General features: G+C 39.4%; 1 protein-coding gene across 1 annotated transcript in view; it reads left to right on the forward strand.

Annotated features, from left to right (window-relative positions):
• Positions 1 to 25,280, forward strand: part of ctnnd2a (catenin (cadherin-associated protein), delta 2a) — a 235,849-nt gene that overhangs the window by 708 nt on the left and 209,861 nt on the right. Inside the window, exon 2 of the mRNA XM_040126585.1 lies at positions 2,210 to 2,298. Coding sequence (XP_039982519.1) covers positions 2,247 to 2,298 — 52 coding nt within the window. The 5' untranslated portion in view covers positions 2,210 to 2,246. The remainder of the gene's footprint in view (positions 1 to 2,209; positions 2,299 to 25,280) is intronic.

Genomic DNA, 25,280 nt, shown 5'->3' on the forward strand with positions numbered 1-25,280 from the left:
GTAAAACCCTGTCTATTCCACACAAAGATGTTCACATTAAATGCTGCAGTATAATCCAAAACAGCACCCGTGCAGTCAGGAATTAAGTGTCCTGCTCAGTTCCAGGGGTGAATGTCAGTCATTCCCTTCCCCGCCCAGGAGGTGTTCTGAGGTTGAATCCTCTGTCCACACAAGCTCACATCTCTAAAGCTGCCCTTATTCACTCATTGACAGTTGTATTCAAAAACTTGGGAGTAGGCAGAGTTAGGGCAAGGTGAGGGTCAGGTTAATCATCATAAGACACAGCTGTTTAGGGTCAGGGTGAAGGTTAGGTTCAGGTTAAGGTTAAGGGAAACATATATTGACGGAAAAACATACTTCACCTCCCCGGGAATCTTTTCCCGAGCCTTGGAATCCAATGCCAACCCTTTGTGGTTGTATCTCAGTTTGCTCCTTTGCTCAGTAGGTAGGTAGGTAATTTCTGGCACTGCTAAGATTACTGATTTTATGAATATTGGGAAACTAATTACAAGATAGCACATGATATGTCAAAATAATGGTATCTGTTATTTCAGAAGGTACATTTGTTTTTCCAGTGCTGGGACAATTTCAAACATGTCTGTTGTCACAGCTATTCATAGAATGAATAAAATGTCCACTGCTTTTCACTGTGCTTTCTAAAAATCTATATGGAGCTAAATGTCCACAGAAAAAATCTAGCATTGAAATACCTTTGAAAGACTATTGATTTCCTAGCTAATTCACGACCTTCTACAATACAAACCAGTTTCAGGGATGCCCACTGACTTAATCCTCCTTTCAGCAAAGGTCAGGGTGTAGTTGTGGGAAAGATGAAGTGCCCTTGCTAGTTCAACTATGTCATTATCCATGTAGATATTACCAACATATTACTTTTTAACCTTTTTTATGCACCTGCCGTATATAAAGAACAAATAAGATTTTCATTATGATTTTAGTACTTTCAAAGGTACAATTACATCAAGATACAGAATTACAGGAGATGAACATACAGTATTTTTTTAAGGTAAGTTATTTCAACGTTTAGGTGCACTTACTACAAAAGTTAACTCACCTTTAGTCTTTAATTTGTCCTTTGTAACAATTAATACAATTTTGTCCGCCAATGTAGGACTACTCTTATGTGCATAAGAAGATAACGGCTCTGAAAAGCAAGCTAAAGCAATAAATGTCAACAATAAACGGCCAATAACCAGTCTTTTTGAAAGAGGGTCCGGCTATGCATAGAGGATACTGGTATCATTAAGATTATAAGCAAGTACAGCCATGTATTCAGTGAAAAGGAAATATAATAGTTTAATTGACCAAACAGGTCTTGGTTCATAAATCCATCAGCATCAGCAGGGAAAAATAGTTATAGAGGTTTCAAAAGTTACTTTGGATGGAGTAATGAAGGTGAGGATTGTCCACATGGTCCACATTGTAAATGCAGCCCATGTTCAGTAGTAAAATACATCTGCTCTATATTTGATTACAGATCATGTTTATGGTGAGATGGGTCACTATTGGAAAGCGAACTGAGTTGTACACCATATCTTGAATTAACTGGAAGAAATTGCAATAATGTCCTTCAGTAGTTTGGTCAGTAAAATGTCAAAGTAGCATGCCAAAATATTCAGTAGAGATCCAATTTTTGTTGTGAGAGCTACATTATAAAGCTTATTTACTGTCACCGGCTTATTCCAACTTCTGCATGCAAATCTAAAATGGATGAATAGTTCCTGTGTATATAAATTGGTTTAAATCATAAGGTATGTCACAATCGTTAATAGCTAAATGAAAAGTTATAGTCTATCTACCTTTCAAATTTTGCAGCAGTAACTGTACTGTGTTGTCAAACGTCATGTCTACAGCAAAACGCATATGCTGTCTTTGTGAATGAGAGCAGAAAGTAATTTTGGATGTACGCAGTGTTTTTGACCATAGTTTCGAGGATGCATGCAGGAATGCCAAAGACAAGGCTTAATTAATTGCAAAGTACTGCTTTGTGTCTGTAGATATTGGTTGTTGCTTGTTACTGTACTTGCTACTTGTGTCCTTTAATTCAAAGTTAGATGTGGCATGGAAATGGTACAAAATATTAATTTGTGTACAGAACAGAGTTTGTATCGTCTAGTATTGGTTTTCTGCTTGCTTTTTAAAATATGCACATAAATAAAATTATTATAAAGTGTTTGTGTGTGTGTTACAGTATTGGAGTCTGCTGTAATTAAAGAATCCATCAGATTATGACAGTGGTGCCAGTAACAATTGCATCGTGGGACTCAGAACGTGAGCAAGGTACCACGACAACAGCAATCAAACACACAGATTATGTTTCACAGCGAGATTCCTCTTGTTTCCTGGTATGTTATGATTCAATTTCAAACTGTGTGTGGGGTGTACTGAGAACATCAAAGTTGTTTAAATTGTTACATTCTTTCACTTTGGTTGTCCTTGGTTGTCCTTTTTAGTACTGGTGCAAACTTCTCCTGTGTTTCACTTGTTACTTTTCATTATGTGGATCCTTCTGTAATGATCATGTTACATACTAAACAAGTGCATTAAGAACTGCAATTAATAATGTTTGTTGTGGCCAGCGTGGTGCTCTAGATGGGTGAGTTTTGCCATGTGCTGACAGGCATATAGTCAAGTGTTTTGGGGTTGTCTAATATATCATACATTATGTACTGTATATACAGAACTATGTGTCTTCTTTTTAGACACAGTTTATATGATACTGACAATACTGTACATAGGATAGACCACGTTTTACCTAGGCGCTTACAGCAAATTATATAACAAACAATAAGTTGACAGTAATGTACCCAGATAAATACGCCCCTCTAAACAGGCTGAAAAAGTAACAAAACCTGCATAATGAAGTCCCCCTCAATATACTGCTGTGGTATTCTGATTATAATTAACTGTATTTCTATGGCATTTTTCTTAAAAGATGTCGACAAAATGTCTTAAAGATGATGAAAGAAACTAAGCCATGGACCAAACAACAGGGAAAAAATGTACTTTGTGTCATTTTTGGCTCAAGGTCATTTGCTACTTTATGCAGAGCAAACTTTTTGCTGGGGAATGCTCAAAATAAAAACTTTAAAATTTTAAAAATAGTGCAGCTAAATTAAGTTTAAAAAAAAAAAAAAAAAAAAAAGATCAAAAGACGCCAATAATGAAGGATCTGTTGATAAAAGCTGCTGATGTCTAAATGGTCTTTTAAAAATGTTGGGAGGAAATTTTCTGTGGGAATGGTGGAGGACTTCAGTGAGAGAAAGTCTCCTCCTTAAAAGAATAGGTTAGAGGTCAGACACATTGATCACATTTCTTTCATACTGACATAAAAGATTTGTGGTTTGTTGGCAAGTTGTTTGTGTTGTATTTTTCTGTATTGGCCATTAAGTTATCACACAAGTGTTTTGGCTTGTTGTAGCTCATTTGCTACAAAGTATGTATACTTACTGTAACATACTGACCACGATAAATGTGATTTTGCCACCATCCAGGTAGTAACAAATTAATTTTAGAATTTAATTTCAAAGTTGTGGACCATTTCCAGACATTAAGTTTAAGAAAATCCCTGACCCTTAATTAATTTTCATCTCAAACTGTCTGAACCTGGAGATGTTGTCTGATGAAGAGGCAGCATGATTGTAACTATCTCGTTGCATTTATTATTATTATTTTCTGTAATAAATGTCAATTAATTATTGCAATTTTGGGTGTGTCTCCCTTCTTTGTGAACCAGCTAGCTAGTCATAACACATACCTCTTATTATTTGATGTATAATAAGGCTAAATGCTAAGTGAACATTATCCTGTTGTATATTTGATAGCTGGCAATATCACATAGCCTGTACATTTGAAGATTACTGCATGTGACTTGTTACACATTTTTTTATTCAGTGCCCTTGTCACCTTATGTAAGTGTTATAAAGCATTTGAGATAGACTCCCTGTTTCCTTCTCTATCTCTACTGACAACTAATGATCAATTATTGAGGCAAGGAATTATAGATACAGGACACAAATAAACACAATGGATGGTCTGACAAGTAATAATCATGACATTGAGTCATTTGTTGAATTTTTTCTTTTGCATTCAAAATTTGTTTTGTGTACATACCCCTCATACTGCAGTTTTACGAGGTTTTTCTCAGAGTACAGACAGACATGAGAGTGTGACTCTGAAAAACATCCTGGAATAGATTGTTGCTTAATATTCTCGACTGAAAACTACACTTCCTGAGAACATTTCCCGTAAACTGCGTTGCAACACATTTTATGAATGGGAAGGTTTTAACAAACATTTTTGGTGACATTTAAAAGGAGGATAAAAGAGTAATTTGCTTTAAATTGTGTAAAATCACATATCCAATGAAAGTATGGCATTGGCTGGAAGCATCAGCTTGTGTGTTTTCTTTATAATACTGTACATTACATGCTTCCATAATAGTACTCTCACTAAACTATATGAAATTTGTCTCTATTCCTTCTGTTGTCTATCTTAGTTCAAAGCCAAGTTATTCACATCACTCACAGTTACCCTTTGAAATGTGAAACAGTGTGGAAGGTCAGCAAGCATACTGTCTTGCTTCAGCTGTATAAAACTATTTCTCTGTACTTCACAGACTACTTGACGAAAACCTGGTAATCTGTGACCCAGTCTGTTTTTCTAAAAGCAATCAAAGCCATGGGTGAAACATACTCCATAAACACAGGAACAAAACAGCATTTTAACCAATTATTTCCACTGAGTGGACTTAACCACACTTTATAGAAAAAGTCTCTGTGTAGGATTCCTGAAGGTGAAAGTTGTTATTTTAGAACATGGAAAAAATATTTGTTAGGATCTAATTATAAATCCCTTTCATAGCGTGACCTTCAGACCTTCAGTGTCATTATACAGCTGTCCTAGGGAGAGAGAAAAGGTGATTGTTATAAATGCAGACATAAACCTGTAAATGTCTCATTGTGTAATGAAAATATTTCATCAGTTTCTGACTTCTACAAATAAGAAAATGAAAGATTAAGGTTTGCACCTCACCTAAAAAAAAATTTAACCAGTTTTTGTTGCAAATATATTTATCAAAAGCATTCATTTTGATTAGAAAAAAAAAATAATAAAAATGCAAAAACTGAATGGAGACGCCCCTGAATCTAGACCGTTTAATCAACTGATTTGAATAACAAACTATATACAGGCTATGGTAACGGGTTGGACCTCATCTTAGTGGCACCATCTAGTGGTTATTCTTCAAACATGCATATGTGGCCACACCTACATACAGTAAGCTCACTGAGCACTTTAATATGAACGCTATACTAATAGCTCTGATTTGCTTTCAGTTTGGCTCCATGTTGACATGATATTATTTCATATTTTCTGCAGATATTCTACCACATCACAAAGGTGTTCTGTTGGATTCAGATCTGGTGACTGGGAATGCCATTGACGTACACTGAAATCATTATCATGTTTGTGAAACAAGTTTGAGACGACTTTTGCTTGGTGGCGTTGGGTATTATCATCCTGGAAGTAGCCATTAGAAGAAAGGTAAATTGTGGTCAAAATGTGGGATGCACATCGTAAGCAACAATATTCAGATAGGCTATGGCATTCACTGGTATTGATTGATTGGTATTAAGGAGCCCACAGTGTGCCAAGAAAACATTTCCCACAACGTTTTACCACCACCACCACCCTAGACTGTCACTACAAGGCAGGTAAGGTCCATACGTTTATGCTGTTGACATGAACAGATTCTGACCCTGCCACCTGTGTACCTCAGAAGAAATCAAGCTCATCAGAACAGGCTACGTTTTTCAAGTCTTCGCCTGTCCAGTTTTGGTGGGCCTGTGCCCAGTGCAGCCTCACATTTCTGTTCTTGGTTGACAGGAGTGGAACGTGGTCTTCTGCTGTTGTAGCCCATCTGCCTCGACGTGTTGTGCATTCTGAGATGCCCTTCTGTTGTAAAGTGTAGTTATCTGAGTTACCGTAGCCTTTCGGTCAGCTCCATCAGTCTGGCCATTTTCTTCTGACCTCTCTGATCAACAAAGCATTACGGTCCCCAGAACTGCCACTCACTGGATGGTTTTTATTTTTGGCACCATTCTGAGTAAACTCTAGAGATGGTTGTGCATGACAATCCCAGGAGATCAGCAATTTCAGGTATACTTAAACCAGCCCATCTCACACCAACAATCATGCCACAGTGAAAGTCACTGAGATCACATCTTTTCCCCATTCTAATGTTTGATCTGAAGCTCCTGACCTGTATCTGCTCGATTTTATTCTTTGCACTGCTGCCACATGAATGGTTGATTGGATAACTGCATGAAGAGCAGGAGTACAGGTGTTCCTAATAAAGTGCTAGGTGAGTGTACATTACAAGTTCAGAGAGAAAGAAAGACTAAAGGAACTGGAAAGACATGAGAACTGGAAAATGAAAAGAAATACTTTTAAGAAATATAAAGCCAGAAATTACACAAGTTAAAACTGTTTTCATTAGATGAAACTCAAACTGACCTCATTACACGTCACTCTCACTGACTTTAATCAAGTCTGTAAAAAATCTGTTTCTGGTCTGTAAACAAGCTGGTAACTGAAACACAGATGAATGGTGATAATTAATGAGAATCTTGTTTACTGGGCATTCTTCAGCAGTCAGTTTGCAATAGTGTCAACAGTATTCTGGCAATAGATAATGAACAGCATAGCTCCAAAACCAACAAACTTATAAGCAACGGCTGCTGGTACTGCGATGAGTAAAGTGACTGAGACTGCCTGATGATCATGTCAGAAAATATGGTAATATTGATTTTTCTTTTTAAAAAAACAACCTTATTTATCACTGAGAGCAATTAATTCTTTTTCAGGAACAAACACTATTCATACTTGGAAGCTGCCCAGTACAACCATATCTGCTGATCACTGAGTATGAGCAACACTTCCTAGAGCAGTCAGGGGTTACAGTGCCTTGCTCAAGAGCACCTCAGCAGTGGTAATGTGGGAAGGACAAGTGCTGCTCTGTCACTATTCCCACCAAATTCCTCCTGCTGGTCTTTCTTTCTAGTCACAAGCCAATGATGTCACTATCAGTTTTGAATGGTTTATTAAGCAATCAAGAAACCTAGATACATTATTCAATTTATTATAGTTGAGAACTACGTAAAAAAAACAACAACTGGTAACAGTATTATTTTCTGTACACAAAAACTGACTGCTGACATTAAATTCACGATTTACCTACAGTATGTTACCGGTATGCTGAGGAACAAAGAGAGGTCACTTATGCAGGACTGACTATACATAACATAAGATATAGACACACATATTTGAAATACTGCAATTACTGACCTTGGGAAACCAGGTGTGTATGTGTAAAGTGAAAGGGAAAGAGGGGAATGAGGGGCTAGAGAGATGATGGAGTGCTGGTCAGGTGATATTATCATCGTCATAACCCCATAGGGATCTAATTGCCATGGAGTGTATGTTTGTTGAAAGGGAGGGATACAAGAACATGGGAGGGAGTGGAGGGTGGCAGTGGCAATGGTGATATTGTGGAGAAATACTGTTCCCAAAGTCCCATTATGGGGACTCACCTTGTTTTCCATTAAGGGTTAGGATTACATTTAGGGTAAGAGTTGGGGTTTGGCATTAAGGGGTTATGGTGATTTTCAAGGATAAGGAAGGTCTCAAGGGAATAAATGAATGTTTGTGTGTGTGATGGGGGGTTCATTGCAAGGGACTAATTGGATCCATGGACTACTTTTTGTGAGACACTTAAATGACATGCACACACGTTATGCACACAGCAGTGAAATGCAGAACTTGTTCAGCTGTAGAGTCACAGAGTCACGGCAAAAATTGAATGTGCAATAAGCCCTAAGTGTTCCCCGTGGAGTTACATTGACACCCCAATGGTCTGTCACAATAGCAAAGAAATCGGAATGTGAATATACACTTACAGTATGACACACTTTAAATTCATGAGACAACACCGAACGGCTTCTTACAACACAGCACCTGTAGATGGCGCTCCTTGTCCTTGTATAATGACGATGCTGCGCGACCGCGCACGCATGTGCGCGAGTGAATGCGGGAGCGAGACAGGGCTGTTGTCTGCCTCCTTGCCGATGGGGTTTCCTCCTCGTCGTTGCAGTGCTTTCCTCCTCCTTCCCCTCTTCCCCTTCCATCTCTTCCATATCCTTCTCCTACTCCCTGGGGATGCCTCAGCCTTGCAACCCCGGCCCAGCATCCCGGCAAATGGTCGGTCCATCCCCGGCAACTTTGGACAGAGGACACAGCGAAAAGGCGTACCGCTCCGTTCTCATCTGATCTGAGCACACTGCAGATTGACTTAAAAGAGAAGCGAACCAGGGACAGAAGGGAAACAAGGAGAAGCCGGTCGCTGACAGTGCCCAGGATTTCATTCCGGTAAGCCATCGTGTTATTTTCCCTGCTTTAGACTTAAAATAATTGGCTCAGAGAGGGAGGAGGGACAGGTCTTCAAACGCCTGTGTTTTTAGTCCCATGTCATTTATCAAAGTGGGACGTGCTCTTGCAATTTGGAGATGCATGCTCAGAAATCTGAACATGACTACAGGATAATGCATGCTGGATGATTTGGGGAAACTGCTGGTTTAAAAATGATGCCCTGCTTTTGATAAAAAAGCTTGCTGCGCAGCTCCTCTCAGACACAAGCGTCCGGCTGTGCTCAGATTACCCATCACACAACAGATATTTGGCTCCAGCTGACTGCTGACCCAAATTCACCAATAGTTGTGCGTAAAAGTGCTGAAAAGGTGCGAAAAGCACCATGTAAACAAAAGGAGTATGGTTGCTCTTCCTCACCAGATGACTAATTATTTTTGACTATGTTTTAACAACTCCATTCACAACCAGAATGGTTGCTGTAATAGACTTAAAAAGATCTAGACATGATGTTATGGTATAGTATGGTACATCATTTATTTGTTGACTAAATTCTTGGTCTCAGGTATTATACTACTGTATATTGCTTATAAATCTCATTGTCTGCTGATGCCCATTATGTTTTATGGATTATCCTTTTGTCTGTATGGTTCTGGGGTATGAGAGGTGATGCATGGATAAGAGTATGGATAAGACTCCATACCTATCCCACAGCTCTAGTTTTGCTTTGATCAATAAACATTTGCAGAAGGGGGATTGTGTGCTGGCAGTTTATCAAGGGCGTACAAAATATCCAGAAGATGATTTTAAAGCGAAGAGGAGGAACAGGAGGAGAAGGGCTGGGCTGCTGTTAGGCATTCTGTGGTTACATGTCAATACTTGGGCAGGTGCATGATGGACAACAGAGGCACAGATGTACAGAGGGGGGTAACAAGTGTAACAAGGGGAATCCAGTAACCTCTAATTCCTCTTAAACTGACCTCCAGTGCAGGAATATGGGGATAATAGATTTTTTTTGGTCCCTCCCATGTCCTCCAAAGACAACCGCTGCTCAGTCTGTTTAAACCAGCATGTTATCCACAATCCAGTACTTTAAGTGATGACAGTACATCACTTACCATGCTCAAGAGCCACACATCTTGAAAAATTTCAATAGATTTTTTTTGTCATTGAATGATAACCAGCATTACAAAAGAACTATCACAAGCAACTGTCTCCCTCATATACAAACATATAAACTCACACACCCATCCCCTCTATATTTCCTAAAGATTAGCTTCTTTTATGTCCAGTGAATGTCTCCAGTGGGCATGAAATGCCTTGTCCTTCATCGTGGACATAGATAAAGCTAATTCAAACAACAGCAAAGGCCTAATGCCTAATCACTATGCTGTGCCGGCAGAACAGAGCAGTCTTTATACTGTGGTAGCTGAGAGAGGGAGAGAAAGACAGTGAGAGAGAGCAAGGGGGGAAAGCTAGCTGCCGGTGCCTATTGATTGGATGGAGGGGCTGCTGGCAGGCATCCACAGGATGGAGTGCTGACGACAGTCCAACAATTTGCCAGGATGAGCTGGCCCAGCAGTTGCCCCCTAGAGTAATGCTGATGAGAAGGGAAGACTTTGAATTATAGTTATCCTCCCTGTAACAGAGTGGGGGCAGGGAGGATTTGCAAATACTGTAACTGTTGTGTATTAGATTTTTTCATCATCAGATAGTGAAAGTTGGGTGTGGTTTAGTGCAGATCGTGTCAAATATGTTGTAACTGACCAAGAATTTCATTCTATGACCACCAAACTTTGTCATTCAATGTACTGTATGAGAGACTTAGCCAAATACTATTTTTTTTAACCATGCTGTAAGCAAAGCCAATTCTTGACGTGAACATGTGAGCAAAGATTGAGATCACGAGAGATAGGAACTCCACTGTCAAATCTCTGCTGTGATGTTAAGAGGATTTGGTATAGTAATTTTAGTCTAATGACTTTGAACATTGCAAAATTTTGATGTCAGCAATGAAATTTCATCATATAATTTCATTTATCTATATTTAATAACAAGACCGAAATCTTTGAGTGGGGTGAGACTATTTCCATCTTTTCTCCTTTCACTTGTTCCAGTAATTTTCATAATTCATGTGACATGTAAGAAAGTATTGTGAGCACAGAGGTGGTGTACACCAGCAGTACCTAGAGCACCTGTGAATTAATCTCTACCATGTCAGAGGGTGCTGTTGTATACTTAAACCTGACATTTGACCTCAAATCTAAGGCCAAAAATGTTCTTCCCCACTGTGTCTCACTGTACATTTATTATTTTAACACAGGCACAAGATACATCCCAGATCGTGCTTTAATTTGATTCAGAAATGTTCCTGAAACAAGTGAGTGTATGTCTCCACAATAGCCAGTTGTTTTAATTTGCTTTTAAGAAACTAAATATTGGATTAGATGACTGTTAAAAATGCACAAATGGCTTTCCTCCAGATGAACAATGAGCCCCACTGGCAAATATGGTACCTCTTTGAGGTGTGACACGAGCCCAGAGGCAACTTTTGATGGGAGGCAACTTTTGATGGTGTTCATTTGTCACTGTGAAGTGAAAAAAATCTATTGTACAGTTATTATTGGTACAGAAGTAGACTGTATCTTTTATTATCAGTCTAGTTTTTGGTGATGTGAAAAAAAGCCCTACGTATGAGCTTTTATCCTTGAATAAACAAAAATAGCTACGTTCTTTTGTGGAGAAGTATCCATATGTAGGTTATACATGTCCTTTTATCTATTACTTCTACATGACTAAAAGAAAATAAACCAGAGAAAACTGTAGAAAATGAAGCACCATCAAGACGAAAAAGAGAATAAAGAGTGAATGCTTTGATTTCAAATTTTGGTGTCCTTGAGCTCTGTTACCTGCTGTATGTTGTTAGAGTTTTCCCCTATATATCCACTAATGTGCAATGTGAAAGGCCCTCAGGCAACTGGCTGTCATTTGATCCATACCTGCATTGACTGCATATTCATGGACACAGGGGATGTGTTAATTGACAGCCTCAGTGTGCTAATCAATTAGCTAACTTGATGCTTATGTTGGTGATAATGGACAATTTTTCAATATCCCCATTACAGTGGAATTGTTACAACACTACATACATGTTACATGCTGTTAAACCTCTAATATTACTCCTCTTTCCCTCAAGGGTGCTGTGCAGTGCACGAAACATGGCTATCTTATGGGGATATGTCCAGGTAATATCCTGACTCATATGGACATAATTAAGGACAAAGTATAAAGTATAATCTATGTCCTTAATTATGTCCATATGAGTCAGTCATGAGATAGTTATCAATGATTTCTTTACTAGTATCAATCAGAGTTAGAATGAAATGCATATGTATCTTCACCCCTGCCAGGGATGCTGCGCCTAGTTGTTTGATGAGTCCACTTCATTTCTTATTATTATTATCCAGTAGCGTTTTGGAAAAAATACTGGAATGGCAATACATTTCTAAGGAAGGAAATTAATCGTGAAATTAATTTCATTAGTCTCCATGGTCACCCCTCTCACCAAGGTCAGCACAGCAGCAAGCCAAACATGTAGCAATCCCTCTCTGCTCTCATACCCTTTTCTGCCTCCTCTGGTCAATGGCTCACCACATCCCTCACTCAGCCCTTCTCGGCCACTGCGTTCCTCCAAGGAACGTCGTCCAGCGTTGCCATCTCTGCACACAAGGCAATCACAGTCCAGACAGTCCTCGTTTTTGGTTCCCTTATGGTGGAACGAGCTACCAAAATGGTAACAGAGCGGGAGCATCCCTCTTTACCTTCAAGAAACTCTTGAAAACTCATCTCTTCCAAGAGTACTTCCTCTCCTAACACCTCAAACACCCCAACATGCCTAACTAGCACTTACTATGCACTTTTGGTGCACTTTTTTACCTGATCTCCTTGCACTTTATGGTTGCCTTGTCTTTGCTTTTGCTTTTGGTAGACACAAGTCACCTCCTGCTACTTCCAGCCTTGTGTCAGCTGGCAGATCATGGATCAGTCTGTATCCTGAGCACACATCTTTGAAATTGTTAGCAACCCTGCATCAAACTGGATGCAGTTACTGAATTTCAAGTTGTAATTCCTTAAACTACTGAAAAATAATAACATTACTGTGATGCAGTAATGTCTTACTGCCCAACAGAGCTTCTTAGTATATTGAGGCATAATATTCCAATGCACTACATCTTATACATATACACTATATATACACTTAATTAATTTTATGTGAAACTGATACATACTTTTTTTAACCTTGGATCAGATAGAAACATCTGATTGAGCATGGTTGAGGTGACGTTTCATCTCTCCGGTTGAGATCTGGTTCATATGTAGCAGTTCAAAGTGTGGTTAAGAAGAGCCCATTCTTCAACCAAAAGGTCCTAAATCAAGGCCCCATTTATATCACTCAAGTGTACTTGAGCAGGTCACAAAATCCCTCACAGTGCAGATGTTGTTGGTTTGTCTCTCACCCTTTGACCTCTTTGTAGGGAGGGGAAGCACAAATTCTCCCTTTGGGGTATCACCTGAGAAAAGCATGTTTAATGCACTGCATATCAAACTAATTGACAACATGGGAATAGCACTTAGAACTTTTTAGGATACTATGGGCTTTCTGCTGATGTGATGCAGCCACCTTTTTTCATGATTCCCATCACCATAATTGTATCCTCACCATCTGCTGGCCTTCACATAAAAGTCAGAATAGGTAGAGACCAGATTGCCATTTGGAGCCACTGAAATGTAAAGAGGCCAAGTGCAAGTTTAAACCTGCAAATTTTTTTTTAATTTTGACAAATAAGGTGAATATAGAATGACTTAGGGGTAAGTGGTTCTGTTGAAGATCCCCCTAATTGTCTGTCAGGTAGCCTGATGACATTATTTACAAAAGCAGGGTCAAGCACAGGCAGCAGGTAGATATTAAGCCTTCTAAAGTGTCCTTGAGTATTTAATCTTCTTATCAATAATGTATCACATACTTCTTTCTTTCACCGTAAAAGAAAGAGAAGAAGAAAAGTTGTCCAACTTTAACAGTGCTTTGGATTTATGGCTCAAATTTCACTGATGCCACATGTAGTAAAAATATTCAGCTTCATACTACTGGAAGGTAGTAAAAGGTAAAACCATTCAACAATTGCTGTGTATTGTATATATTGTATTGATTAACGAGAGCTGGACTTTGAGCAGTGCAGCAGGATGAAGACAGGGAGATAGAGAGAGGGGAGGTAGTGATGTGTCAGTCTTCAGCTTTTAGTACAAGGGAAAACAAAGAAATGTAGAAGGAAAGAAATACAGAGAAAAAAGTAAGTGAAAGGAAATATGTGATGTGACAAAAAGCGTCGAGAGAGGGGGTTAAGGATGCAGGTGAGAGAAGAGGGGATTCAGAGGAAGGCGTAAATGGTGAAAAGAGGGGGAGAAGGTGGGTTGTAAAGTGTAAGATGGAGATGGAAAATGAAGAGCTGGTGACAAAGCTTGTTGGGGAGTGAGAGAGACTTATAAGCAGTGAAAATAGGAAGAAGCAGAGAGGCTGAGAGAGAGACTGGGAATCATTTAATGCAAAAAATGACAGAAAGGTGTGAAGAAACTAACCACACAACAGAATGTGATGAGGGAAAACCACAGTGCTATATTTAAATGCTGCATATTAAAACCTAATGGTATGTGTTTAGTGCAGGCCCTACAGTGAAAGCAGTTTGTCTGTGGTTGCCTAGCCATGACATCACGTCTGCCTCCGTCACACTGTACTTGCTAAGCTGAATTCCTAATTGACTCAGCTAACCAGGTCTGCCAGAGCTAATTGAGCATCAAAGAGAAGCCATAGCTGGAGCACAGATCATCTTGATTTCCCTGGGCAAAAATGTGCCTAGATTTGGCTTTGGCACGTATGACTGTAAAGGTGTGGAAGTGTGCATGTTTGTTCATCTGTTGGTGTGTATGCGTATGATTATGCCCTTTATTGCATGTATTGGGGTTCTTCGACATAATTCATATATATTTACAGGTTGGGGGGTCTATGTGTGCGTGTGGGCATGTGTTCTTAAGTGATGTATGTGTGTAAGAGTATGCGTTTGTACTTTTAATAGAATGCGTATTTTCTATTGCAGGCTGCTGCTTTTTGACATTCTGTTAATAGTGTTGCTTGCATTAGTGCGTCACCACCTACCTATTAATTTCTGATGGACTTTTATTGACTAAAACAGTAAATTGTGCTGTTTTTCCTGGGTGAACTTGCACTCTGAACCTTTCTGTGGAATCTGTGTGTGAGAATGTAATTAGATTCCACAGTGTGGCCAATTGGTCTGATTTCCAAAGATGTTAAAAAGAGATTTGCAACAAGGATTGCAGTGCTGGAGAAAATGTCAAAGCTACAGTAAAAGTGTGAGTGGGAAAGAAAAGATCTGGCCTGCTGACGTTATGTGGCAGGAAGCAGGAAGTATAGTTTTGTTGGCTTATAGTCAACATATATAGTCTCTTGGCACAGCAACAGCATTATCTACATGACTGGTCAAGTGGGAAATAACGTGTTTTAATGCGATATGAACACGTTAGTCTTGATGTGTATGTGAGTGTTGGGGTGAGTATGTGTTTATGTGTTATCCTTTCTTTTAAAGTACATATCATTGCTATTCCCTATCTACACAAGATCACACAGGTTCATTGATGCAAAGCACTTGAAATGAAGTCCAACAAATATCATCCAATTGTAGAGTCGCAGCCAGCATTTTTTAGACCTGCTATTCTGGACCTGCAGCTCCTGCCAATAAGTGCCATCTACAGGCCAGGAAAGTAATACAGTAGTTTATGCAGTTCTGAACTTGTTATACTTGCACGCAGAAATATAATTCAGCTAGTTGCCACAAAATACCGGAGTTAGCTTTTCAAAGATTCAGGAAAGGGCGTAAGGATCTGAACAACTTTGACAAGGGCCAAATTGTGATGGTTAAATGACTGGGTCAGAGCATCTCGAAAATGGCAGGTCTTGTAGGGTGTTCCCATTATGCAGTGGTTAGTACCTACCAAAAGTAGTCCAAGGAAGGACAACCGGTGAACCTGCGACATAGGTGCCCAAGGCTGATTGATTCGCATGGGTAGTGAAGGCTGGCCCATGTGGTCCAATCCCACAGAAGAGCTACTGTGGCACAAATGACCAAAAACCTGTCTATCATAGAAAGCTGCCAGAACACAAACTGCATCACAGTTTGCTGCAGCTGCATATGGGGCTGCATAGCCACAGACCAATCACAGTGCCCATGCTGACCCCTGTCCACTGCTGAAAGTACTTACAATGGGCACGTGAGCATCAGAACTGGACCTTGGAGCAATGGAAGAAGGTGGCCTGGTCTGATGAATCATGTTTCTTTTACTGCCCTTTTACTCTGGGCAGTGTTCTGCTGGGAAACCTCCTGATATTCATGTGGATGTTACTCTGACACGTAACGCCTACCTAAACATTGTTGCAGACCAAGTATATCCCTTTATGGCAATGGTATTCCCTGATGGCATTAGCCCTTTTAGGCAGGATAATGCGCACTGCCACACCACCAAAGTTGTTTAGGAATGGTTTGAGAAACATGACAAAGAGTCCAAGGTGTTGACTTGGCCTCCTTTTTCCTTGAGCATCTGTAAGATGTACTGGAAAAAGTCTAAAAAAAAAAAAGTCTGATCCATGTAGGCACCACCTCGCACCTTAACAGGACTTAAAAGATCTGATGCTACCATTTTGATGCCTGACACTAGAGGATACCTCGATGGGTCAGAGCTGTTTTGGTGGCACAAGGGAGACCCACACAATATTAGCGAGGTGATTTTTATGCTGTGGCTGATCTGTGTATACTGTCCTTCAGTTACTTTCCAAAACTCATTGCTTCTCCTTGGTTTTCTTCATTCAGATTTTCTTTTTTCAGATTTTTTCTTCATAGAACTTGGTCAATCCCTGATCCCCAACCAACAGACAAACCCACATGCACACATGTGGACATGCGCATGCACCCATGCACCCATGCACGCACGCACGCACGCACGCACGCACGCACGCACGCACGCACGCAAGCACGCACGCACGCCAGCACGCACACACACACATGCACACCAACCAAGTGGTATAAATGCCATACCTGATGCCTGTGGTTGGATCAGCAGGCAGCCCATCAGCAGCGCACACTGATCCTAATCAGCCACTTAGGGCTGTGGTTACTTCCATCCGTCAATCAAAAACCCTCTCACATCTGTAGAAAAAGATTTGATGAAAAAGACAGGAAAGACAGAGACAGAAAGAGATAGGGATCAGACCAATGTGACCCATTAATGGCTCTAGCCGCCTTATTTTATTGCCCTGGTGTGTAGTGTTTATGTGTTTGTGGATTTGTGTCCACCTCAATAAATGGAGAAAGAAAGAAGAAGGTATAGATAAAGAGACAGAGTGAAATCAAGCATTGGGGGCAACAAAAAGAAGAGGCTGACATGAGAGGAAGAGAAGGCAGAAGGTGAGAGGTGCTTTCGGGAAAAAGTGGCAGTGTTCTACAGGTGGTTGCTGTAAGTTCATAGATACGCTGATTTACAGCAACCACCTTTAGGACGCAGACAACATAGTACAATTTGTAAAGAAGAAGCTGAGTGATGATTTAGCTGTGAGTGTTTTCAGCACATCTGAAAAAAGAATGGCACCTGAAATAATGCTTTGACCACTGGGCATTCTATTTGGTTGTTTATTGATGTGTGTTGACACTGGGGGGGTCTACATCAACAGTTGAGCCTCAGCTTCCGGTGTTCACATTATTCGATTTCATTTCACAGTCTCTGAGCTAACCAAGACAGTTTTTCTGTCCAACTACACATTGTGCTCCTTCCAAGTACAGGTCATGTCAGTGCAAACTCTTATGTATGTTATATATGTATGCTCTTGATATTCAGCACTTTTATTTATGCCCACTTCCTCTTGTGGCATCCTTCGCTATACAGCATGCCTGACAACAAAATGCTGTCTTTTAAGTTAAAAGTATACAGAACACGTTACTAGTTTTTTCAAATTAAAATAAAAGTGAATCAAACATGGACTGCAGAGAGCCACAAAAACATTAAGTTATTATGATATAAAGAATGATGCAAATGAAGATGAATGTTTTGTTGTGTTGCTTGTGATGGGCCATGAAATATATATCAGAGACATAGGGAGGAGGAATGCATCATGTTAAGATTCCTTAGTAAGCACGCAGTGGATGCTGGCGGTGCTTGGCAGTTTGGTGAAATTCAAGAAGCTGGATGATGAGAAATAAAGCATTTTTTTGTTCCCATATGTAGGTCATTTGTCTCTACCCTCTGATATGACCCATAAGATCGTCTCCTGATAGCACCTCTATAGAGGCAGACATCCCAGACCTTCCTCATCATAGTTACAATAATAAATACACTGTTAAGCTTATAGATCGGTTAAGTTTAGGCCCAAAAACTACTTGGTTAGGTTTAGACATGAACACTACTTGGTTAGGTTTTATGAAAAGATCATGGTTTGGGTTAAAATAAGTACTTCTTCTGTCTGTCTGTAATCACTTTTTTTGTAATCACCTCTGTCTCCTGTCAATTTTGGGGAGGTGAAATAAAAGTCTCCAGGAGAACAATGTGGATTAGAGCTGCAAAATCATTCTTTGTAGTTACACTGCTGGAATTTCTACTGCAGCAAAAGATTTTCTGCTCAGTCGGCTGGTTGCTGAGGTACGCTGTCTAATAGGATGGTCCTGTTGCTTTTCAGCCTGTTTGTTTTAGCTCCTCATCTGTTTACTCTGGTTCAGATAAATACAGTCGACCACCACAGTGAAATGACTCATCCCCAGAATATTCCACAGCATAATTAGCCTTTACATTTAGCTTTCTGAGTTTTCTTTGAGGACAGTATAACAGCAGTAAAAGTCAGCCTCACACATGTAAACAAACTGGCGTGATTAGGTAAGTTGCCCCGGATGTAGATTCCTATAAATAACTTAGCTTAATGATAATTTAGATAATTTAGCATAATGGCCATTCCAGGAGGCTAATTTCTTTTTTTATTTTCAGTCAGACTCAGAGACAAGAATTTAAAATGATTAATGTAAAACCATGTTTATTTGGAAAGATGTAGGACGCTCGTGCTGGCTGCCCCAGTATAAGCTGTTTTGTGTGAGTCCTTGTTTCCCAAAATCTCAACAATGGAAGGGGCGAGTGCAATGTCAGCACAACCCATAGAGCCACAATAGCCACATTTTTGGAAACTACACCAAGTTAAAATAAACTGGAATTATCCTTTAACAGCCAAACTAAATGCATGTATCTCAGTCCAAGATCAAAATTAAGCTTTATTAAGTTCAAGCAGTTCATGACTAGATTGTTAAGGGGACAAGTACAATTTAACGGTATTAATTTGAGGCTACGAATTATTGATTCGAAGTAACAAATTAAGTAATTCAAGGGTATGAATTACTAAACTGAGGGAGAATGTTATTCCTAAGACAACCATGTCTCCCATTCCTCCAGTTCTCCTGAAGCTGCAGATTCAATGTCTTGCTCAAGGACATAAGTTGATCGGATGTTCAGTGTTCTAAATGCTCCCTACACCAGACTTCACTCAAAATTCACTGTGAAACCTTCTTTCCCCCAATTTCCTTCAAAATGTATAGTAGAGGAGTACAGAATTATGACATCTTTGTTAGCAAAGGGAATGCTGTGGTTACTCATTTGGCATCGAATTACCTCATAAATAGTATTTGATGTATTTGATGATATCTCCTGCATGGTTTTACTGTGCAGGTCCCAACTGCGGCCAGGCTGTTGAAGTGCAAGAGCACATTAATTTCACTCATCTGTCTTCTGTGGGTTGCATTTGCAATGTATAATTCATCAAGTAATTCTCTGTGGATATCTGCATATAAATGAACTTTGATATTGTAGAGCTCATGAATTTCTAAGGGCTTATGCACACGGTGGCACCACAGTAGTACATCAGCTCGGTTGTCTCTTGCTTGCAAGAAATGTAGTGAAAAACACTCATATTTTCGAAGGTTTTCAATCGTGAAATTATTTTTAAAAAGTACCAATTATCGCTTGAGTCTGCCAGGTTTGTTGGATGTATGTGGGGTATTGTATCTTAGTAGCAGACACCAAAAACAGATTAGGGTGCATGGGTGTGTCTGTGTCATTACTGTTCGATGGTACAGACTTGATAGAAGCTACACTGACCAAGAGAGGATCAGAAATGTGGAGGAGGTTTGATCGTTTTAACCAACAACTGGCTTCACACTTAGAAAGGGAGACTGATTGAAAGAATGGGTCATGTGTTGGTTATTGACAGTGCTAAATTTTTAAAAAAATGTAACAAAGTAATTTGGTATTTTCAAATACCATCTGGTCTTTATCTTTTTCTGTCCTTTATTTTATAATTGCGGTTAATTAATATTTGGCTTATACAGTATGCGTCATATCCGTATGCACTTTGCTAATTTTGATGTTCAGTTATATTTTGGGAAAGTCATCAGTTTTAAACAAACCAAACAGATGCTGCTCACACATTCTTTAAAAAATGCTACAGTCATTTCTAAAGACAAGATACCCCTTGCTTTTTTTTTTTAAGACAGTTAGGCTTGAAATCTGCAGGCTTTGGTTTGTGCCAGAGATTTGGAGTGAAAGTCTTTATGTGTCAGGCTTTTGAAAGTGACTGAGATAAAAAAAGACTTGCAGATACCCAGAAACACACAGACACACACACACACACACACACACACACACACACACACACACACACACACACAGAGTAAACGCACCATTTCTGTCACTCTCATCTCTCTTTTCCTGCCTTGCTTTCTCTCTGTGGACTGCAGATGGACAAGATGACATAAAACTGTGGAGGTTGAGTTAGTAGCTCCCTGCTGAACTGCAACCAGTTTGCTTATGTGATATTAATTAAGATAATCTGACCCTCACTGCGGACATGGAATGATGGAAGATGGCTTCTCAGTGTGTCTCTGCAAAGGAACCATTCATACTAAAATGGACTACATAGGCCTCTACAATAGATAGAATAAAATGATACTGATGTCACAGACACAGCAAACAAACGTAGGGATTACATTTATTCCAGGTGACTGTGATCAAAATAAAATGCAAAGACAGGGTTCCCTTCCCTGTTTGAAAATATACAGCTGCAAAACATGTAAAAGAAAAATTATATAAACTAAATAGCCTAAAATAGGCCTATCCACTTTTTCCCACAGGCAACAATTATAGACCCACTAATTACCGATGTTCCTTAAACACCTCACATGCAGAATATCGGTAGATGCTGATGTCCCAGTTACTGCATCCCACGCAACTCAGACAGGTGTGTGGCCAAAAATTAGTTAATTTGAAAAGAGCTAAATAAGGCTTTCTAATGTAAGATCTACCTAGGATGAAACCAAGTGATTTTATCTACCCGGGGGGGTCTTAATCTACCTGGGCGGGCTGCCCAAGTAGAGCCTATGTATGGAAAAAACTGCTATCTCTGAGAATGCGCCCTTAGTTGTTTTCAACAGCAATAACACACTGATGTAAAATAGAGTACAATTACAATTATCTCTGGCAGTGTGGACCAGCGCTATGTCTCCCTCTATGTTGCAGGAGACCTTGTGTATGAGTTGGGCCGGGTTTGCGCACAGATGCAGAGGGAGAGTGGGGGCGGGTTTGCGCAAAGAGTGTGAGAGAGAAGAGATGCAAACACTGGCACTACGGAAGACTCGGATTATGTGACACAACATCAAACTATATTGCTATAAATGGTATTTTTTCATCGTATATCTCATTTGAAAATGTATTACACATATATATATATATACCTTAAAAGGTTGATATACCGCCCATCCTCCTGGATACTCAGTTTCTTGGGAGCCTTCCTTCAGCTGAAATAATGTCTCCTGTTTCACTTGGACCCATGTTTCTATTCCTTTTTCTTTCGTAGTTTACAAAGTGTGTATGTATAAAGAAAATTAGTCTTCTTTCCAAAATAAGAAATAAAGGTTAACCAGTTTTATTCTGTCAGGGTTAAAAAGAAATGGAACACTGATTTAAACCTCTTCTTCACTGATGCATGATAAGTTTGTTGAACTTTTGAATAATCATGGCATCACAAGGTCTACTGAAACCAAAGGCATAGTGAGGTGTCTGACTTTGATCTTTTGGAGGTTCTTAGCCTGCCAGCATGCCAAGAAAACCGGTATGATGGGAGGGGTGAGCCAGGAGCAGAAGTTACTAAATCCTGTTAAGTGTTTCAAAGTGTTACATCATTTGCATGTCTTCCACCAGGAGAGTATTGCAACAAACCCTGTTTTAGAAGGAGTCAGTTCCTTTTTCCCCCATATGGCGTGATTTTGATGGGTCAGTGAAGTAAATTTAGTGAATGAGTAACAGGTACATACATACACTCACACATAGGATGCAACCACACACACAGCTGTACAACAGAAACACATGAACACATACTTTTCTGTTTTGTACACAGCATAGGATGTTCTGTAGTTATACTGTGCAGTGAATTGAATTTCAGTTCTCTCATGGTTAGGTAGGCAGTGGTAATCTTTCTCCCATTATGGTACATTCACTCAAGACAGCAGGGGACCAAAGAGAGTACAGAGGTCTTCACCAGTTTTTCTAGCGGAGGCTCACTGCCCTCAGCCTCATGCCCAGTGGTGGACACTCTTTGTTGGCTGAGTTGAGGGGGGTGGTTGGAGATGGCTCCATGTTGTAACTGGCTGATGCACATTCTGTACTTTAGGTGTGCACATGATGCAGACACACAGACACAGTGAATGTATCCCAGTGAGAAAAACATACACCTATTGTCTTGTTTTTTGTCCTTGTTTACATACAACACAGGCTAAATCGAGGGTCAGCAGGTTACCAGCAAGAGTTTAGGGTGCAATGAGGATCCAGTTGTAGAGAAAACATGGTAACTATTTGCTAGGTTCCTTTGGTTGCTATGGAAGCAGGGATCATCAGCCCACTGCAGAGATGGAGTGATATAATGGGGGGAGGGGATTAGACTTTGTGAGGTATAGATTAAAAGTACAGCAGGAAGAAGCACTGTTTTAGTAATAAACTAATGACTGTGGATAATGTATGTAGTTGCAGTGCAAGTGTGGTGAAGTGGCTTTAGAGTAGAATTAGTAGAGCATGCCCCCATCCTGACAATATTACAAATGTATTTTTTAGAAATGTATTTTTTACCTTTTAGAATTTCTTTTAATCTATCTGTACTATATCTCATTCTTGTGGCTCGACATGCTATATATTTTTCATATTCTTTCATCGTTTTTTTTTTTTTTACATTTATTCATTCATGTGACAAAGGCATGTAGGAATACCCAGACAGGCAAGTGTGGCTTAGCGAGTAGGTAACTGATCTATCATTGCAGTGCAATCATAATGACCTGTTTGAGGGGAAATAGGAATTTGAAATTCTAATTTTCAGAGTAGAAGCCTGTTATCCACACTGGTGAGGGGATGACTGAAGCCTGAAAATAAAACAGCATGATCTGTGATTTTTTGAATCACTGAGGCAAGCCTATGGTCAAAGCAAAATCGGTATTAATAAATTATCATTAAATGGCAGGTTACCCGTGTTTTGGGCTATATTGAAGCAATAAGCCCCAAGAGGCGTTGGTTTACAGTGATTTTGGAACAGCTAAGGGGTGTTGTTAGATGCGATTCAGAGTGAGCTGCTTTTATAAAATGGTTACTACATATACTTGGCAAGGTTTCATAAAATAAACACACAGCAACAAAAAAATGCAATAAGTTATTGATAACAAATAATTTTTCTTCCACCAAGCAATGCAGTTCTTCAGTGACATGTAGCAGAATGGTTGCTAAGCAACATACAGATGTAACAACACACAGACGCAGCAACACACAGGCGTAGTAGAAAGCATTCTTAAAGATTGGAGTGATTATGAACATCTATCTAGATATCACCATTAATTGTGCAATTGTCGAAGTAGTGTTCAATAATATTAGCACTTCTCTTTGATGGTACAGGGGTGTTTGACTCTGGACAGGTGCGTTTTGATTGCATGGTGATATTGCTCCAGCATCTTCTCTTTCTAGTTTGGGCGCCATTAAGATCGCAGGGACAATTAACTTTTATCTCCCTTCAGCGGTGCAGTAATACAGATGTAATGTGGTCACAGGTGTGTGTTTGTAGAGTATTTTATAATGGCTTTGATTGCAGTTCACCCGATCATAATCAAGGACTGGAGCTATCCATTTTATAAGGAAGGTTAATCAGATGAAGTTTATGCTGAAGTGCTTTCATAGTTTTTGTGTGTTCCTATTTAATAGCAACAAGGAAGACAAAAAATACATTTGCTTCTTGATGTAAATCTAGCATATGCATCCAGTGTATTTTTAACTTGATGTTAAACAAACTTAATGAACACCCTCCAGCTGATCACAATCAATTCCAGACCAAGGTAAATACTTGACTTTATTACTACAAAAATGAACATGATGTATACGGTAAAGGTTGTGTGATTAAAATTAAATTAGCATGTGTGTCAAATTCATCATGTTGTTAATTTTGGCTATCGAATATTCTTGCTGCATTTATGACTGTGAGATGTTTTTCTGTAGTGGCTAGCAGTAATTTGACCACTGTGATATTCTAAGGATTATCTCTGACACTTGCCAGTCTCTTCTTCTTCTTCATCTTCCTCTGCTTCTTCTACATCTTTTACTTCTTCTGTGCAAAGGTGTTTTGAAACAGCAGTTTTGACCTGTTGTCCAGAAAGAGCAAAAACAAGGACAAATCGCTGAAAGGCAATTTGGCAATCTGGACCTTTTAATTTGGACTTCTCAGTACAATATGAGTACAATATGAGTGGCTTCAGACCTCAATTTCTTCTTCTTCATATACTAATTTTCTTATTTGTTTCTATATTGTTTATTTTTACTACCACTTAATGACTGCATAATTGTCCTATACATCCCCACTATACATTTTATAATAATGTGACCTCACATCCAGCAAGGTAGCATAAAGATAAAATTGTGATGATAGCACTGTTAATCATTACTTATAATTATTATTGTTTTATAGTTCTATTCTCCAGCTTATTTAACTTTTATATTTTTGGTAACACAATCGTTCCTGTTTACTTCCAAGCTGGATTTGTTGTCATCTGCAGTCTGTCAAGGCCATCACTTGGGGGCTGCATGTTTTGTCGGCCTTTGTGTTAAACTGATGCTGTCCTTTCAAAAGCACTTGAAAAGACCCAATGTATTAGACCTAACCAACCCTGGAATAACCTTGATACCGTGGTTCTCTTGTTTAGGCAGGAGACCAAACAGTAGAATTGCTTCTAGGTAAATTACTTTAGTGAACCAGCAGATAATAACGCACTACCTTTTCTGCTTTCTCTCAAAATCCAGCAGTGTTTCTTTCTGTCTTTCTCTGTCCATCTATTACCCACACACACCGACGTCAAGGCAGGACATTAACAACTCACTTAGATCCCAAATGTCTCCTGCAGCAACAGCAGATACTAAGAGCCACTAAGAGATCACACCTCTGAGGAATGGAGGGAAAGAAAGAAAAATGCTATCCAGAATGCTTTTTAATGAGTGGCAATGGATCAGCAGGGATTGGACTTAATAAAGCATCTCTGAAACTCAAATTATGAACAATATACTCTGACCATCTCTGTTTTGTATTTCAACACAATGCATTGGATTTATAATGAATTGAATGTTCTGTCCCATCTGTGTTTACATGTCCTTGTTTTCATGGAAACTTTTTT

Source organism: Xiphias gladius, chromosome 5 (assembly GCF_016859285.1).
Source record: "Xiphias gladius isolate SHS-SW01 ecotype Sanya breed wild chromosome 5, ASM1685928v1, whole genome shotgun sequence".
In the NCBI taxonomy this organism is placed as follows: Eukaryota; Metazoa; Chordata; class Actinopteri; order Istiophoriformes; family Xiphiidae; genus Xiphias; species Xiphias gladius.